This window comes from Tachypleus tridentatus, chromosome 13, assembly GCF_004210375.1.
Source record: "Tachypleus tridentatus isolate NWPU-2018 chromosome 13, ASM421037v1, whole genome shotgun sequence".
Classification (NCBI taxonomy): Eukaryota; Metazoa; Arthropoda; class Merostomata; order Xiphosura; family Limulidae; genus Tachypleus; species Tachypleus tridentatus.
The window spans coordinates 118,727,292-118,745,044 of record NC_134837.1 but is presented as its reverse complement, the minus strand read 5'-3'; the positions used below and the strand labels follow the sequence as shown (position 1 = coordinate 118,745,044).

Here is a 17,753-nt window from a genome sequence, read left to right as displayed (position 1 = left end):
AATAGAGATCAGCATAGATTCTTGAAAAAAACTGATACATGTTGGGTTTTTGATTACCTGACCCAGGTGATTTTACTACCAGTGCATCAATATTAAGCTTAGAATTTAAAGAAAATGAAGACATCTGTTTTTCTCAGGAATTATATCAGAAACAGCAACAACTTTGTTATTATGTTAATGGAAATTCTGGCATTCACTAATGCTATTTTACAAAAACACATTGTAATAAAAACACGTAATAAAATATTTTAAGACATTAGGGTAAGCTATAGTTATTCTACAGCAAACGTGTACTATTTACAAACTGAACTATGTGTTATGCACTTCAAATATTAATAGGAACCCAAATTTAGGTAATTTTTACATTGAGTATCTGATTTCAAGTTTTATATTTGTGTCAATTCCTAAGGTTTAGTGTGCCTGCATTCAGCCTGAGTTACAGCTTGGTATTTCTGTGGTATTGTAACAATGTATGTTCCAAAAGTTTGTGGTGTAATTTCATTTCTTTTTTTTAATTTTTTTATTATTTTTGGAAGCTTTGTCTAGAGCCTTTCTTTGGTGTAGCTGGTCCTTTCATCAAGCATGTATTCCCTCCACCAATTCTGCTTGTGATTTCTTTCTGCCTGTCCAATATGTATTTCATGGTATTTGGTGAATAGCTGGTGTTTTTCACAGTGTTGTTAATCTCTGACCAGCATCATGTATATATTTAACTATGAATGGATGATAATCCTCTGTATTAAAATAACTTTGGAGCCTTAACTTGCCATGTAATTACAAATCATGTTGCCACATCTGGTCATGCTGTAATTGATGGCCATGCATCTTGACAATAGTCTAGCAATGTAGTTTCTGTTGCAAATGGCTTCATCATAAGGATATGTCCAAAGAAACCAACTTTTCCTAGTTTTCTGTTATTCATCTATAGTACAAACACAAAGGTTTCCCAATGCCCATTTTTATCATAGGTACTGGGCCTGACAACATGACTGGTATGTCTTTGTGTACAATTGTATGAATACCTGTTTCATTTTATAGCTGCATGAAGTATACAGCAGTTGAATGAATATGTCATGTTGCTTGTGTTGCAATTTTGTTATGGATTTTCACTTTTTTTTACAATAAAACACCATTAGTTTCCCATGGCTGGGTAAGACTTCTTGCAGTTCTCTTTCTGGATGGCTCTGATGTTCGAAGTTAATCTATATTCTTTTGTTTTCCATTCTCATTTTTGGAAATTCTAAATCTCTGATGTAAAGATATCCTTATAAATATTTTACATTTGAAAGGGTTGTTCGTATCATTCCCAATAGCAATCAGTTTTCAGTAATCATGCTAGCTCTCAAATTCGGTTCTAAAGTATGCCATTCTGCTGTGGTTGTCACATTTGTGTACTGAGAATCGTTTTCATCTAGCACGCTTGTCCTTCCCTAGTAGTTGTGTTTTTTTTTTTGTCTCTTATATGCTACATTCACTTCCATAGAAGTAAAGTGTGGAAGCAGTGTGAAAGTGCATATTTTTTCTTTGAATTTTTGTTCTAACATTTTTTTAAATTACATTGGATTCATTGAATAGGCACAACAAAACTACAGGAGCAATGAAATGTTCTAATAAACTTACACACTACATCTATATGAGCAAGTGTATATACATTGTCTTCTCTGAATCAAACATCCTACATCCATTTTTATATTAATCTTTGTAACACTACTAATCTTACAACACTTAATTGTCAAATTGTCACATGCATACCAATTTCTGAAGGCATTTTGCGGTGACAGAACTAATAACTGACGCAGATATTTTAATTTTGAGTTAATTGATGTCTGTTCCACCTCAACATGCTTGCATACTTTTTTTTTTATAAGCTCTGCCACCTCTGTTTCATTATAATGAAACTAAACAAGTCCTAGAATCACTTAATCTTTTCCAGGTTGATTTGAATAAAAGATGAATTAGAGAAGTTTAAGGGGCATATGGTGGAGAAAAAAGATGCTGTTTTTAAAGTGAAGTCCTGTCTATAACTTTTACATGTATTATAAACACTACACATTAATAAAAAAAATGATTTCAGAAAAGAAACTTTTTCACATCTTGTTCTAGGATAAACAAATAAGAAAAATAAAGTCTAGTTGACCTTCTGTTGGGAGGTGAGGGGGGAAATGATAATTTCACACAAAACATATTATATATATCAGACTTGTTTTGCCTTAATTAAGTTTAATGTAGTTTGTCAGTGTATTTAAACTGATACACATTTTTCAATGATCGATATAAAGTTCAGTTGCTAATCTTCAAAGTAATTTCGTTTTCCAGCAAATTCTTCTGGCTCCCTCCCACCTGTGTATCTTAAAATTAGTTTGATTTTGTTGTTCTCTTGGGCATTTGTTTTTTGTTATTGTATGTTGTTGAGACATTTGGCAAGTGTTACTTGCAGGTAACTCTCTCCCCACCTGTTAATTGCCAAAACAAACTGAGTTTGTTTTAATATTTATAGGCTATGGAAAAGAACTTTCGGTTCTGGATGAAGTGGTATGGAAAGAGCTATGGGGAACACAAGCTTATCAAGGGTGACTTCCTCACAAATGAGCACAGGGATACGATTGTTAATGCTACGTAGGTTCTGTATTCTTACATAAAATATTTATAGAATTTATCAAGTATAAACTTCTGTTAGAATATAAACATATGCATGCCTGAACAAACACTGAGACAAGGAAAAATGTCTATACTATTTTGTGTTAAAAATATACACAAGTTCTTTAATTAGGCTTAAAAGTGCTTCTATCCAAACCATTTCTATTTAGCTCAATTAAATATTTTTTTATTAAAATAAGGAAATGACATAGTATTCTGAGGAGATATGAATGTTTTTAAAAAAAAGAAATTCAATAAACATTTTTTGTTATAAAGTACCAGTAATATAACTGCATATGACCTGCTCCATGTTTTAGAGAGTTAGTTTTCTTGTTTGCTAGTCTTTTTGAATAACAAAGTGTTTCATTTAATAAAAATGAACAATAAGTAATAGGGTGTAAATAACATATATTGTTAGGAACTAGTGCCTTAATTCTAATGTGGTGTGACATGAATGTAATTGATCAAAAATTCCCATTCTCAAACTTAATCCAGTTCATACCATAACAATTATTGTCAAACAATATGTTCATACAGTGACTCTCATCTCAGCCAGTCTGGAGAGTTCTCTTATTGGGTGATCACTGGACATTATGAAATACATTGCACATGACAATAAAAATTTGTTTTTCTATACTTTTACTCAAAAGGTGTTATTATAAATGAACCTTTACAACCATTATTAAAGAGTTTTGTGAAAGAATCAGGTGCAGACTTACCTACAAGTAAACTTTTCAGTGGGTCTTCTTGTTCTCTTGAGGCAACAGAAATGTTTGTTTGCTGTTAACACATTGCCATTTAAACATATTTTTAATGACATGCACCAAAAAGGATACATTTGTCAGGACTTTTTGTTGTGTAGGACTTTTCTGTGTTTAAAAAAATTAATGGTTGTTTAAGCTATATAACTGATGTTTTTACATTACATATACTTTTTAAGTATGTATTTTTGTTGTTTTAAAATCTGAAGAACTATAAACTGGTTAGTAGTTCTATGCATTACTCTGCCTGATGCTTAAGGTCTCTGACCTAACTGCCTAGCCTATAAAATGTAATTTATGTTGAAAATACCAAGTAAAAATATTATACCATTATTATATTATTAAATGTTTTTTATTTCACATATGTTAGGGTTTATTTTACTCAGTGTTTAAAAAAAACATGTGGAACATCCAACTGTAAAAATTGCTTATCACCATGGAAGAAAGCAAATCTTTATATTATTTTTATTTGTGTGTTTAATTTCCACACTTTGAAATTGTCATTAATTGTTTAAGTTATTTACTGATTAACCCTTTATCAAACTAATGCTAATTTTCAAAAATTTAATGACCTGTTTTTCCAGGCTAGTCTTTGTCAATAATTTTGCTTTTGGCCCAACAGTGGATCACATGGTATGTATTCATTGAATAATTTTTGTTTTTATGTTTATCCAGCTTTTATTGAACTGAATTTTGCTGTATTCAATCTGTTTTATATTTTTTCAAGTTCTAAATGCCAGTGTATGGTTTATTTACTTTTAATGATGGGATTAAACCTCATTTGTGTATGTGGTGTTGAGTAAAATAATGTGTCCAGAACTTTGATTTATGTACGAGATGATAAAAACAAATTATCTTATAATGAGAGAGTTTTTATTTGTTTATATTATTTTAATTAAAACAAATTTTTAAAAGAGTACAATTGAAATTTATCTCTGTCACATTACTTGTACATAACAAAGGTTAAATGACATTCATGGTGAAAATATTTAATAAAAATTGTAGTTTTGTTTTTAATCAGGTCTTAAAATATATTCTAGGATTTTCACATCAATTGGTTTAAGGTTTGCTAAGCCTTTAAACAAAATCAAAAGTTTCTTATGATGACCACAGTCTTACATTTATGTTTTTCAGTTTGAAATCACTGCAGTAACTTGGTCTAAAATGATTTTAAGTGAAGGAAAGATGGTACAAATCTAGATGTTTAAACAACATTTAACAGAAGACCTGGTTCAGTGACCAAAGATCTAAGTGTTTTATATTGTTTGGACAGTAATGTATTATTCAGAATCTGTTGGTATACGTTTTTAAAAACTATTTTCTTTCACTCTTATTTCTTTTATGCTTAATTTGTATTTTTCCATCAGTAATCTGTTTTTCTTTATTATTTGGACAGTTAGTGAGATTAGTATTCCTAAAAAATCTAATGTTGACAGTCAGTTATCAAGATTAATATTTTTAAAACCTTAATTTGTAGTTAATCATTAAGATATTACATCCAGAATTCTAAAGATAACAGCTATCAAGATCTTTACATCAATTAACTAAAACATGACTTCAAGACATTCAAGGGTAATGGTTGAGTTTTAAAAATCAATACAACCAGAAATCTTTGGTAGACAGTTTAACATGGAGAAGTATTGTCCAATTGAGTACAAGTTTGAAACTCACGTGAACTTACTGAAAGAGATATTTTACTTAACATTAAGGTAAGTGTTTGTTAATAAGGTAAAAGGTGACCTATTTACATTTGTTCTGTCTAGTGTGGTTAATACCAAAAATTTAAGACTGTACTTTTTGATTGAAAATTGGTTGTTTTCAGTATTTTGTTAATAAACTTTAATGTCTTCCTTCTCAGTTGAAAGAAAGGTTTGCTGACCTTAGAGACGGTGCTAGAATTGTTTCTTCAAAAGCATTCTGCCCTCTTAACTTTCGTATTACAGACAGAACGATGAGTGGTACGTAACAAAACATGAATATATATGTATAAAATAATTACCATCTCAAAATTCTGATTTTTCATAAAATATTAAAGGAATTATTTATCATTATTTTGTGTTCCACATTCTTTCATCTTAGTGTCTTATTAATTTTTCCCCCTTTAATTAAACTGTTTTAGTTTTTTTGGTGTGATATTTTTGTTCTAATTAATTTAGTAACTTTGATTGCATCACAAAAACTTTTATGCAGAACTAAAAATTCAGATTTATCTCATTCAAATGTAGAGCTGTGTTATTGGAGAAGTTGCTTTAACGAGTTCAGCTGTCTCATGTCGACTGCTGAAAATCAGTCTTTTTTTTTTTTTTTTACTTTATTGGTTATCAGGGATGAAATACAGAAGGAATCAACTGGAGTTCTTGTCTGGTTGATAAGTCTATATTTTAATTACTAAGGTTCTATTCTTGATTTAATTCTGAAGGTTTAAAAACAAACAAAAAAACTGATAATTTGTAGCACTCAAGATTAAATGTTACGTGAAATATGGGAGTTTTGTGGATACAAATCCTGCCCTAATTTCAGTTTTTACTACTTCATGAAAATTTTAACATGTTGTGCAAATCTTATAAATATACATAGTTGGCTTGTGTTTGTTGTAGCTGTGTAAATATCTAGAGTTGGTGTGTGTTTGTTGTAGCTGTTTAAATATCTAGAGTTGGTGTGTGTTTGTTGTAGCTGTTTAAATATCTAGAGTTGGTGTGTGTTTGTTGTAGCTGTATAAATATCCAGAGTAGCTGTTTAAATATCTAGAGTTGGTGTGTGTTTGTTGTAGCTGTGTAAATATCTAGAGTTGGTGTGTGTTTGTTGTAGCTGTTTAAATATCTAGAGTTGGTGTGTGTTTGTTGTAGCTGTGTAAATATCTAGAGTTGGTGTGTGTTTGTTGTAGCTGTGTAAATATCTAGAGTTGGTGTGTGTTTGTTGTAGCTGTTTAAATATCTAGAGTTGGTGTGTGTTTGTTGTAGCTGTTTAAATATCTAGAGTTGGTGTGTGTTTGTTGTAGCTGTATAAATATCCAGAGTTGGCTTGTGTTTGTTGCAGCTGTTTAATATTTTGGGCAAGTTCAAGTGGTATATTTTCTTTTCAGATGTTTCTCTTTTATGTTCGAGATTTTTTGTTTCTGTTTCATGCAGTAATTATGCCACTTGTTCAAATTAATGAACTGTAAATGTTATTAATGTCTACCAGCTAGTATCTTTGCTCACCTTGATCCTCCATATGGTTTCATACTATGTGCCTCTTTTTTTCTATTTGACAGACTAATCTGGGGTATTTTAAACATAGAAAGGGAACAACAGTGGCCTCTAGTTGATGGCATTATTTATGTTCAACCTGAGTGTATTGCGATGAGATGAATATGGATTTTTTGATTTCAGATATTGGAACCATTATGCACGTGAAAGAAATTACCCCATTAAAAGGTTCAGTTTCTTGGACGGGAAAACCTGTTTCGTATTTTGTACACACAATAGATCGAACTAAGGTGACTATGGAATTATGATTATTCACTCTGTATTTCATAAGACCTCCATGTAAACAATTGTAAAATAAAAATAGAACTGAACTTTGAAGAAATCACTGGATCCAGACATCAGTGCTGTGTTTTGCTAGGAACTTCAGCCACTGTTAGTTATGAGGAAATCATCCACAGACCACCCTTCCTGCCATTGCTTGAAAAGACTGACCTCTTTTATCTTTGTGTTGCTTCAACTTTTTATTTATATAAGCTTTCTTTGAGTAATTAAAATATTTTGGAAGCTGGGAACATTTTTAAAAAGCCATATTTCAGTAAATATGAAATTTGATAACACTTCATATAAAGTGTTTGTGAAGGATGTTGAATTTATTCCAAATCTTAAAGTTCATCAAATGTTTCAAAGGTGATGGTGAATCAGTTAAGATTTGAAATCATCTTACTTTTTCTGATGAACTACTGATTTATTTTTTTTCATCAGCTTTGATAGTGCATTCCATCAGAATGTGTAATTATGGGTTTAGTTTTATGTGAATATAAAACCTTTTTAATATCCAATAGGTAACTGATTTATAAATAAATTAAGATGCATTTCAATTTTTGTGGCTTAGAAAATTTGGACCAATAGCTTACATTATCAGTGTTAGTCCAAGTTCAAGAATTTTAATACCTGTTCATAATTGAAGTGTTTTGGAATTTGTGTAATGATGCATATTTAATTTGCCTGTTAATGTTTATGATAATTGTTTCATAGGAGAAAAGTAGAACTATGCCAGCAAGTAAAAGTACAATTCCATAATAACTGATAGCTGTATAGGGGTGTTACGTGTTGTTTTTTTTCATCGTAATTTTTCTGTTTTTAGTTAGAACATTACTTCCATAGACTGAAGAATCCAACACTCAGGGTAAGAATTGAGCCAGTTTTTATGGTTATTGCTTTGAATAATAAATGTACACTATTATTATTAAATTCTCTGGTCTTTATTGATGAACTGGTTTTACTTAGAGCCTGTGAAATTTAAGGTCTGTTGATGCTGGTTAATTAGACATGTATATTCCCTTGTGTTGAATATCCATTATTCACTTGTGAGTTAAACTGTCAATAAATTACCAAATCAGTGCTAGATATAAAACCTGCTTCAGTTAGTGGGTAGGAAGATTTTGCACTGGTTTATGGAGTAATTGTGATAACTTTCTACGTGATAGTGCAATATACAGTAAAAACTGTGTTATCCACACCTTCTTATCCAAGAAACTTGTGACACTAAAATTTCAGTATCTCCAAATCGTCATACTTTATTGCTGTAGTCTTGTTAGCATTTTCTCACTTGCAAATTTTACTTGTTAGCCAACTGTTCTGTGATGATTGACATCTTAAATTACTCTATTTTTACACGTTTTGGTCCAGTATAAGGGTATTTCTCAACATTTATTTTTCAAAATGTTGTGTTATACTGTATGTAGAAATGCTGGACTTCAGTATATTAAGGTGTCAAAATACTGTGGATGTTCTTTCACATAGAATGATTGCCCTGGTCCAACAGATACCAGACAATAAATTTTATTTGGCGTTATAAATCATGGTTTGCTTTAAATATTTCATTCATCAAATCTGGAAATGTATCCTCATTCAAAAGAAATGAGTTGCCTAGATTTCTATGTAAGCGAACTTAATATAATATCGGAATGCTTAATAGGTCTGTTTTATATTTATAAAAGTACTGATGAAGCCAAAGTATATAAAAATTATTTCTGTGTAGTAAACAAAATGAGATTTTCCTTCTTCAGGAGGAGGAAGTTGGAAATTCTCGTGCCAGGAAATGTAAAAACACTTCTGTTAGCCACTTTTTGATGGATTCTTCTTCAAATGAATCCAAGGATCTGAGCAAAGAAGACACGGTGATTTTTGGACCAACCACTCGGAAAGCCTGGTCAGCTTGGTGCAATAGTCAGAATAAAGTGATAACTAGTAATACCAGTGGACAGGACAGTAACGAGGAAAATGGTTTGTATTTTAATTCTGTATTAAGATGTGAACCTCATATTGTAAAGTGTCAAATATACACTTCTATCTTTCATGTCACTTGTGACCTAATGGTCATTGTGCTGTAGCTTTTTTGAGCCTAATGGTTGGTTGTCTGCATGTCATTACTATAAATTTATTTCAATTTGGAAATGTGTATGCATTACGAGACTCAATTAAAATGGTGAAATTGGTGTTGGTGGCTGCTGGCTTTCATTGTAGGGACGACTAGCACAGATAGACTGTAGGTAGCTTTGCACACAATTTCCAAACATTATCTTCCATATTTCAGGTTGTGACTAAGCATGATGTTTGTATCCAAGTCAAATGTCATAAACTAATTGTAACTGCTATAAACTGGTACAATGTCTTCTATGTAACAGTTGTCATCTAGTGATGGAAATCAGCCATAAAGTTATTCAAATGTTATCTTCATTATACTCAGTTGTCTATACAATCACATAAGTCTAGTTACTAATCCCTCACCAATTATTATTGGTAGTATTATATAATGGTAATAATTAGTAAAGTGGTTCTAAAAATTTCTAGCCATGACAACAAATTAAATAAGGTTGTCAGAACTGTACTGTGAATATTAAACATGTATATGACTCTTTACCACTAATCAGCATCTGTTGTTATTAGTAAGTCAAAAACTGGAAGAACACGCTAATTAGAATTTCTGATTTTTGTTTAGTTTCACATTGAGATGTGTTTTGAATTGTTTGTCTATATGAAGGTTTCAAGGCCAAATGTCAGACTATTGTTTCATTTCTAGGTTTTATATGTTTTAGTGGTTTTTGCCACAGCAGAACGTTTGTAGCAAGAAGGTTAAGTGTGAGACAGATAATTACTGGAATAGTTATAAAATTGTATCCAGTGGATTATGAAGGTTATTTGTTACTCTAGGTGAATAACAACTTTTTTCTTTCGTCCTGTCTCAGACTTTTGACATTTTCATACTTCATTTTACACAGATACAGATTTCTCTCTTCCCCTAAGAGTGTGAACCTGAATACTTGTTTCTTAATATTTCTTACAACTTCTCACACTTTGTTACCCTCTGCTCATTATTGTTTTCTGATTTTGTCTGTGTGAACCTGGTTTACCTTCCATTTCTGTATGTGATATTTAGGACTCAACAACCAACCTAATGGAAACCTGTCAACAACCCCCAGAATAAGGCATGGGCTTACCAAGCTAAAGCCCAGGGCCTCATACAAATTAGGGAGCCTCTATAACTGGTTGGCAACTTATTTTTTATAGTGGCCACAACTGTGGTTAATGAAAACAATATTGGCCACACTATTAAAAAAAAATTAGAAAAATGTTAGTTTAATGAAAATAATTACATTTCAACTAACCTTCGACGTGAAAATTGTTAGGGTTTTTATAAGTTTTATGAAATTTGGCTTAATATCTGTGCTCAGTGAGCATCTTAGCTCTGCCTCTAAATTTATGTCAGTAAGTCAAGATCTGTATCTAGACTTGAGAAAATCTAGCAGAGAAAATGTTGACTCACACACCCATGTGGATTCAAACACTGAAAATAATTTTGAAATTGCTATCTTTAAACTTGGAAGACTCTCATCAGAATAGTGAGCCACATCTCCCTGATAGAATATTTTTGTTTACCTTTTAGGTGTTCTACACTTTGCAGGGTAAGCACCTGATCTTCAAATCCACACTTATCCAAAGACAAAAAAGGATGTAATTTTTGTACTGAAATTTCCTAAGTCCAATTGAAACAGATCATGCAAAATTTCAAATATCAGTTTTAAATCTTTAAATTTGGAGAAACATGATCCAAGTTTTTGAGATAGATTTTTGATCCAGTTTACATAGAGATCACGTATAACATCAGAGAAATTATAGTCATTATTATTTTCTAGAAAACTATTCAACTTTGCAAAATATGTCAAATCATTCTTTTGTAATTGTTTCACAAGGAGGTTTAGCTTTAATTGAAATTCATGAATAGACCAATTGCTTGCTTATTGTTTTACCTCTTCCCTGAACCTTTGTATTTAAATTATTCAAGTGAGCCATCACGTCACACACAAAGTACAAATCACACTGCCATGACAAGGTTTCAATTTCAGGGAATTTTTCAATCTTACCTTTTTCAACAAGATACTCTTGTATTTGAGGAAATAAGGAAGTAAATTGTTACAAGACGTTTCCTCTACTTAACCATCTTACATTTGCAAAATCAGTAAGATCATCAAAAGTACAGTCACTGCTTTTCTTCAAAAGCTCAACAAACTGTCGATGGATTAGAGAGCTTACACTTCTAATATAATTCACAATTTTTACAACAATGTCTAACTTTTTCAATTAATCGCTTTTAAACATCTGAGCACAAATTTTCCTGATGCAAAATGCACTGGAAAGATGTCAGCATGGACTTCACATTATTTTCAATTAAATGCAGCTTCAAAAGAGAAACAAATCCTAATTTCAGCCCAGTCATGGCAGGAGCATGTTGTGACAGAAACCAGTTTTTTAAGATCCAGATTCAATTATTTGACATTTCAAGTATTTTGTTTCTCCACATGTTCGATCTCGTAATCTGCAAAGGCCAAGCATTTCTTCCCTCACTTGAAGATCTGAAGTTATATATTGAACCCAAAATATCAACTATGCAGTGTCAATAACATCTGTTGACTTATCTAGTGCTAAAGAAAAATACAAACAGTCTTTTAGTTGTTCAAGCAACTGATATTCTATGTCTTTCGTTAACTCTAGCATTCTGTGGACAATTATTCTTCGACTTAATTGCAAATTATTTACCTTTTGTAGAATATCATGTTTTATTTTTAATCATAATTCTCCAACAGTTTCAATGACCACAATCAATATTTCTTTTACTTTTTCAGCATCAGAAAATTATTTCTTTTCTTGAGCTAGAATCCAAGCTACTTTATAACTAGCTCACATAATTAGTTTTATCTATAATAAAAATCTTTTTAGGCCCCCCTTTGTTTATGAAATTGTGTTTTCAGATGGTTAATTTCATTCATACAATTTTTGTTATCAACTGGAAATTTTACATCAAATTTGCTGTGAAAATTGTTAAAGTGTTGCTTAAGGTTGTACACTTTTATCATTCCTGAAAACTTAGTTACACAAAAGACACACTGGATTATTATTTACTTCAATCACTGCAAATTTCATCTCCCAACTTTCATCAAATTCTCGTTTCACATTTTTCTAGTCATGCCTCATTCTCTTTTCGGCAGTAATGCTAGAATCAATTAACTTGTATTTATTTTCTGACTGTTCACCATCACCTGGATTCTTTTGTTTTCGAATTATCCACTTATCCATATTATGGAATTAAAAACAAAATGTATTTAAACACTTGAATGTTGCAGAATAAAAATATGTTTGAGAGCTTATGCAAAACAACACACACTTGATAACAATCATCTGAACCAGACTGATGTTACAAAATGGGTGAAGACTGTGGCAGTGATGAAGCTCGTGATGTTAGCAATGACATGAGGCAGTGCAGTTGCTGATTATCAAACTTGCAATAAAAAAAATAAATGATGGAAAAAGATGATTCTTAAACTTGCTGGCCACAGTTATGCTATCCACTGGCCATGGAGTTGCCTACCCCTACTCTCTAAGTTAAAGCCTAGGGCTAATAAAACCCTTAATCTGGCCTTGCCTGTCACCATCCCTCATTCAGCCATAGAGCATTATGAAGTGATGGTTAATTCCAATATTTATTGGTATAGTGTTGCTCAACAGCTAACATTAGCTGATGATTTGCTTCCCCTCTTGTCTGTCACTTGAAAAGTTAGGGACAGCTACTACAGCTTTGCAAAAGTCAGCAAACAAACATTGTGTACACTGTGTGAATATGTTTTCAGTGTCTTGTTTTGTGGTGGCCTAACACCATTTATATGTCATTTTGACTCTTTCCAAGAATTTTTGAAAACGCTTACATTTATCCCTCTACACAGTAGCGTGTTCAGTGAAATTTGCAGTTGGATATTAAACTCTTACAACATTTCAAGTTATTTTTTTTATTTTTGATAAAATTAAATATAAACATGGTAAACTGCTGACTTGATGGGTTTTTTTCTAAATTCATAGTTGCTTATATAATACTTTGCTTCACCAGAACCACTTAAAAGGCCTGTTGGAAGACCTCCAGTTAGGCAACGGCAACAAAGACTAGTGAAATCAGGCGGACAGAAAAAGAAACCTGGGCGGCCTAAGAAAGGTCTAGTTAAGACAAAACCTCGTAAAGCTTTAAACTTCAATGGATTAGATATTCTTCATAAACAAACTGTTTTAAGTACATCTGGTGGAGGTAAGATGATTGTGATTAAAGGTTTTTGATCTTTTGTAAAACTAAGAACTCTTCTAAAGTGTTACAGTACTTTAGATTTGTTATTTTAAATCTAAAGAATAGCATTTGAAATTACCTTTTATTATTAGCTGTAATTAACAGAAGAACTGGAAGTTTCTGAAGTAGTCAGTATCAAGTGTGGGGTTTGGTCGCTTCTGTTTTAAGAGAATATTCAAAACATTAAAATGGTGTTTAAGGTTTTTAGAAGTAGTTAAAAGGATTCTGTAAAATATTTTTTGAGCTAATTTTAATGGTATCTGAAGATTGAAATGTGTATAGTTACAGTATTGTGGTTTTACTGTAAAATAATGACAGTTAAAGTGCAGTGTTTTGTGTAAAAACGTTGCTTTATGCTATCAATAACATTAATTTGCTTTTATTTTATTTTCTTCCAAAAGGAACCAAAAGCCATTTCTGATAAAACATATATTTGAGGTTCTAAAAATTGCTAAAACAAACATGTTCTTAACTTGAGTGTTAATAATGTTTTATGATGTATAAACTACAATTTTATGACATAATAATACGTAAGATTATTGTTTGTGAACTTTGTAACTGTGAGAACGTAATTTATTGTACATAGCAGTTGGACGCTCTGAACCTGCTCCTGGATGCATTGACCAAAAACTGGATACAGTGGTTGTGAACCCAGCGAACACTGCCATTTCCCTCACTTGTATGGAAGTCCCACCTGCCCTGCAACAACTGCTTGACCAGTACATGATACTTTTTCTACGCTTTCTACAAAAAATTAAAACCCCAGAGTACAAAGATGACCTGAAAAATCAAATTGAAAAAGAAAAGGTAAAAAGCTCTTTGGATACTTTGGTTATTTTGAAATTATATCCTGAGTCTGAAGTAATCCAGGAATTGATAACTCCATAGATGAAGGGTTTGACGACTTTTAGAAATGTTTAGTATATCACCATAGGTGCTTGTTGATTCTAAATAATGGTTTTGTATTTCTAATGCTTATAATCATAATAAAACAAAATTAATAGAATAGTCCAAGTAATATGTCAGTTTAAGTATGTGGCTTCATTTGTAGGTGTTGTGAGTGTAATTTTGTAGTTATTGCTTTTCTGGGATAAATTCAAGAGTGTTATTTTAAAACTGTGACTGAAAATAATTTAACAGAAGATCATTGTGTTTAAGTTCTTATATCAGGATTTTTGTTTTATAAGTAACTTTTATATTACTATGGAAGAAGAGTATGTTAATTGAAACAAACTGAAATTTTTTCACAAGGTACGAAAGAGTAATCTGAGATCAAAAGTATCACAGCTGGAGAAACATATTCAGGCTCTTAGTCAAGACAGCGTTTCACTTCTGAAGGCTCGGATGGCAGAGGTTGGAATCCAGACACTCTCACCATCTGATTTACTTCAGAAGGTACATTTTGTTTTAAGTAGAACATAAAGATAACAGAAGAGTAGTTTTAACACATCAGTTAATGATCATTGAGTTGGGTTGGGTCCAGTAGTTAGCATGCTAGACTGTGTGTTTGTGCCTATTTGCTTTAAGATCATGGGGTCATGAGTGTGTAAGAGTGACCACTCATATCTCACTATTTCATCATAGAAGAGTTAGCAGGGACTTCCATTTACTAGTTTCTTTCCCTTTAGTTTAGTATTTTGAATTTAAGGATGGCTATGTGCAGGTAACTCTCTAAGTTGCTTTACACAAATGTGTAAAAAACATTAAAATAGATGGAATCAAGTTAATAATTTGAAGCAGCTATCTGTGTCAAGACAAATATTTATAAACTTGAGTACTTAGTTTTTGTCATGTGTTTAAAGTGAAGCCAGTCATTTCAAAGCTGCCAGAAGGTTAGTGGATATCTCATAAAACGAATGTCTATAATAGCTGAGGAGTAAAACATTAACTTTAGGCTAAGTAAATAAATAAACTTGATTAGCATCCCTACCAGCTTTCCCGTTTTTTGCAGTCACCTCCACATGCTTTTGTTTTTTTAATTTATCATTTTCAAGCAAAGAAAACTTCTGAATAGAAAGTGTAATGAACAGAATTGATTTTTCCAGCTCTTTTTCTTTGTCATAAATTCTGCTTCATTTTGAGGAAAAAAATGAAACCAAAGACTTCTGTTTAACATGGGTGCTTTTAAAACAAATAACAATCATTGAGAAAATGGTTACAAACTCTCTTCTTTTTTTCAGAAATCTCTGAACAATAAGATTTTTTTTCGCTTGACCTTAAATAATTAATTAATTACTAAATTGTACATTTTTCTAAGTTTTAAACTACATTATGTGAGGTAATATAAAACTTGTACAGCACCATGTTGGCACAAAGATCTCGGAAATTATCCTATTATCAATCTTACAATAAGTTATTGTGTTATCAACCTCAAAAGAAGGTATGGAAGCGATCGTGTTAACAACCTTACAAGAAGTTATGGAAATTATCATGTTAACAACCTTACAAGAAGTTATTCTGTTACCAACTTTATAAGAAGGTATGGAAGGGATGGTGTTAACGACCTTACAAGATGGTATGGAAGGGATCGTGTTAACGACTGTAGAAGTGATTCTCTTGGGACATGATGTTAACTGTACATTTTAAACAACTGTATGGAGAGGACTAAGAAAAATCTTAGTAGTGTACAACTTTTGCAGCAGCTTGTGTAACTAATATTAAATTCAAATTCAATTTTTTTTTATTAGTCAAAGACTCAGAATAAGGTTTAGGAATAATTGTTTTGCACTAAATAAAACTGCATGAGATCTGTATACATCAAATCTCTTAACTAAGCTGGTTTAAACATGAAAATTACATCACAAATATTTTGACATTGTGTTTTGTATGCATTATTCCCTATTATCTTGGTTTAAACTGAATTTCAAATGTTAGTCCTGAAAAACATCTCAAAATAATGCTAAAATTGTCACTTGGAGATCAAGAAAAATAGACAGGGGAAGTACATGGAAACATGTTCATCATACATTTAGAAGTAAAATAGTTTAACTTTTTTCGAGCAATGTAAATTAATGTGTGGGCTCACTGTTCTGCCCACAGACGTGCAAGACCAACTTTACCAATTGTAAACCAAAAATGATGCATTTTAATAAAACATACTTCAGGGTGAAGGGTAGCTTCATGTTGACCCCCAGAAGATGATGCAGTTTTTTTTCCCTACTCTTATATACCTCAGGGTGGATTTCTGTACATGGTGAGAAGACCTCCCAGGGAAGGTTCTGTTCTTTCAGTTTACCTCCTCTAGGATCTAAGCATCCACCTATGTGTTTTCCATGCATGGTGACCCCTGAAGGGGATGATAGGATTGTTGTGAATGAAGGGTCCAACCCTAACACACCACTTTGGCCTCGAATTTTTATAAATGGGTGGACTTGGGGTGGCCCTCCCCAGGATCAATCGGCTGGTCCATTTTAGCTAGGGTTAACCAAGTACCAATGTTGGATCTTCTTAACAGGTGTTGTGGACATTGTATCTGATGCTGATGTTTGGGTATAGTGCTCACAAAACCCTGGCATTGCTACAGTGTCATTATTTGGCATTGTAGTGCATCCCCTTGTAGGGCTCCATGGTGGGAGGGGGTCAGTGGGCACCAAAACTTCTTTTTTTATTATGGATTCTCCAAATAAAAACTTAAATAAAATAGTGAAAAACAGTTCATAGGTAAACAACCATGTCTTGAAGATTCTAAGCAGCAATCTTCAATATCTGTACCTCATTTTCTTATACTACATTCTCTTTCAGACAAACCTTTAGGGCATACGTCTCCCTTTTTCATTCAGAAGGAACAAGAGAGACTTGCTGGCTCTCAAAAGTCAGTAAAGAAGCTTCACTCTGGTGATGTATTGGTGGAAACATCTACATTTCAACACAGTAAATTCCTCTTGCATTCAAAGGTGATTGGGGATATACCTATTGAAGTTACACCTCATGCTACTTTGAATTCATCACGAGGAGTTATTGTTGTGAAGTGTTTGAAGAACATCCTCGAGTCAGAGATTCTCGCTGGTTTCTCCACCCAAGGAGTTTCTGCAGTGAGGCATATCTCCACTCACAAAGATGGAATTATGATGCCGACCATTGTCCTCATTCTGACATTTACATTACCTCATCCACCTGTCAGCATCAAGGTAGGTTATGTTAATTGCAAGGTACGGCCATACATTCCATACCTTCTCAGATGTTTCCAGTGTCAGCAGTTTGGTCACTTGAATACAGTATATTGTGGTTCCTTGACATGTGCTCGTTGCAGTGGCAAGGACCATGATGCCTATAAGTGTGAAACAGACCCTCATTGCATCAGTTGCAATGGCTCTCACCCATCCTACTTTTGTTCTTGTCCTAAATGGTTGGAAGAAAAAAGAGGTGCAGCATTTGAAAATGATTCATAAGATTACTTATCCTGAGGCTTGAAAGTTGCTGTCCATCACTTCATCTTGGATGTATGCTGCTGCACTTCATTCCACTACTACAGTGGGAGTGCAGATAAATCTCTCTGTGCCT

The 17,753-nt window shown here is 32.4% G+C and overlaps 1 protein-coding gene across 6 annotated transcripts in view; it reads left to right on the top strand.

Annotated features, from left to right (window-relative positions):
• LOC143238923 (uncharacterized) overlaps positions 1-17,753 on the top strand; it is a 91,820-nt gene that overhangs the window by 59,091 nt on the left and 14,976 nt on the right. For 5 of the 6 annotated variants that reach the window (XR_013020840.1, XM_076479570.1, XM_076479569.1 and 2 more), the window contains 9 exons: positions 2,498-2,616; positions 3,983-4,031; positions 5,257-5,356; positions 6,770-6,876; positions 7,731-7,772; positions 8,656-8,872; positions 13,026-13,217; positions 13,840-14,060; positions 14,505-14,648. Coding sequence is in view for 5 of the 6 variants with exons in the window: in XM_076479570.1 (XP_076335685.1) it covers positions 2,498-2,616; positions 3,983-4,031; positions 5,257-5,356; positions 6,770-6,876; positions 7,731-7,772; positions 8,656-8,872; positions 13,026-13,217; positions 13,840-14,060; positions 14,505-14,648 (1,191 nt within the window). In the remaining variant the exon portion in view is untranslated. The remainder of the gene's footprint in view (positions 1-2,497; positions 2,617-3,982; positions 4,032-5,256; positions 5,357-6,769; positions 6,877-7,730; positions 7,773-8,655; positions 8,873-13,025; positions 13,218-13,839; positions 14,061-14,504; positions 14,649-17,753) is intronic. The other variant, XM_076479568.1, reaches the window with a different exon arrangement.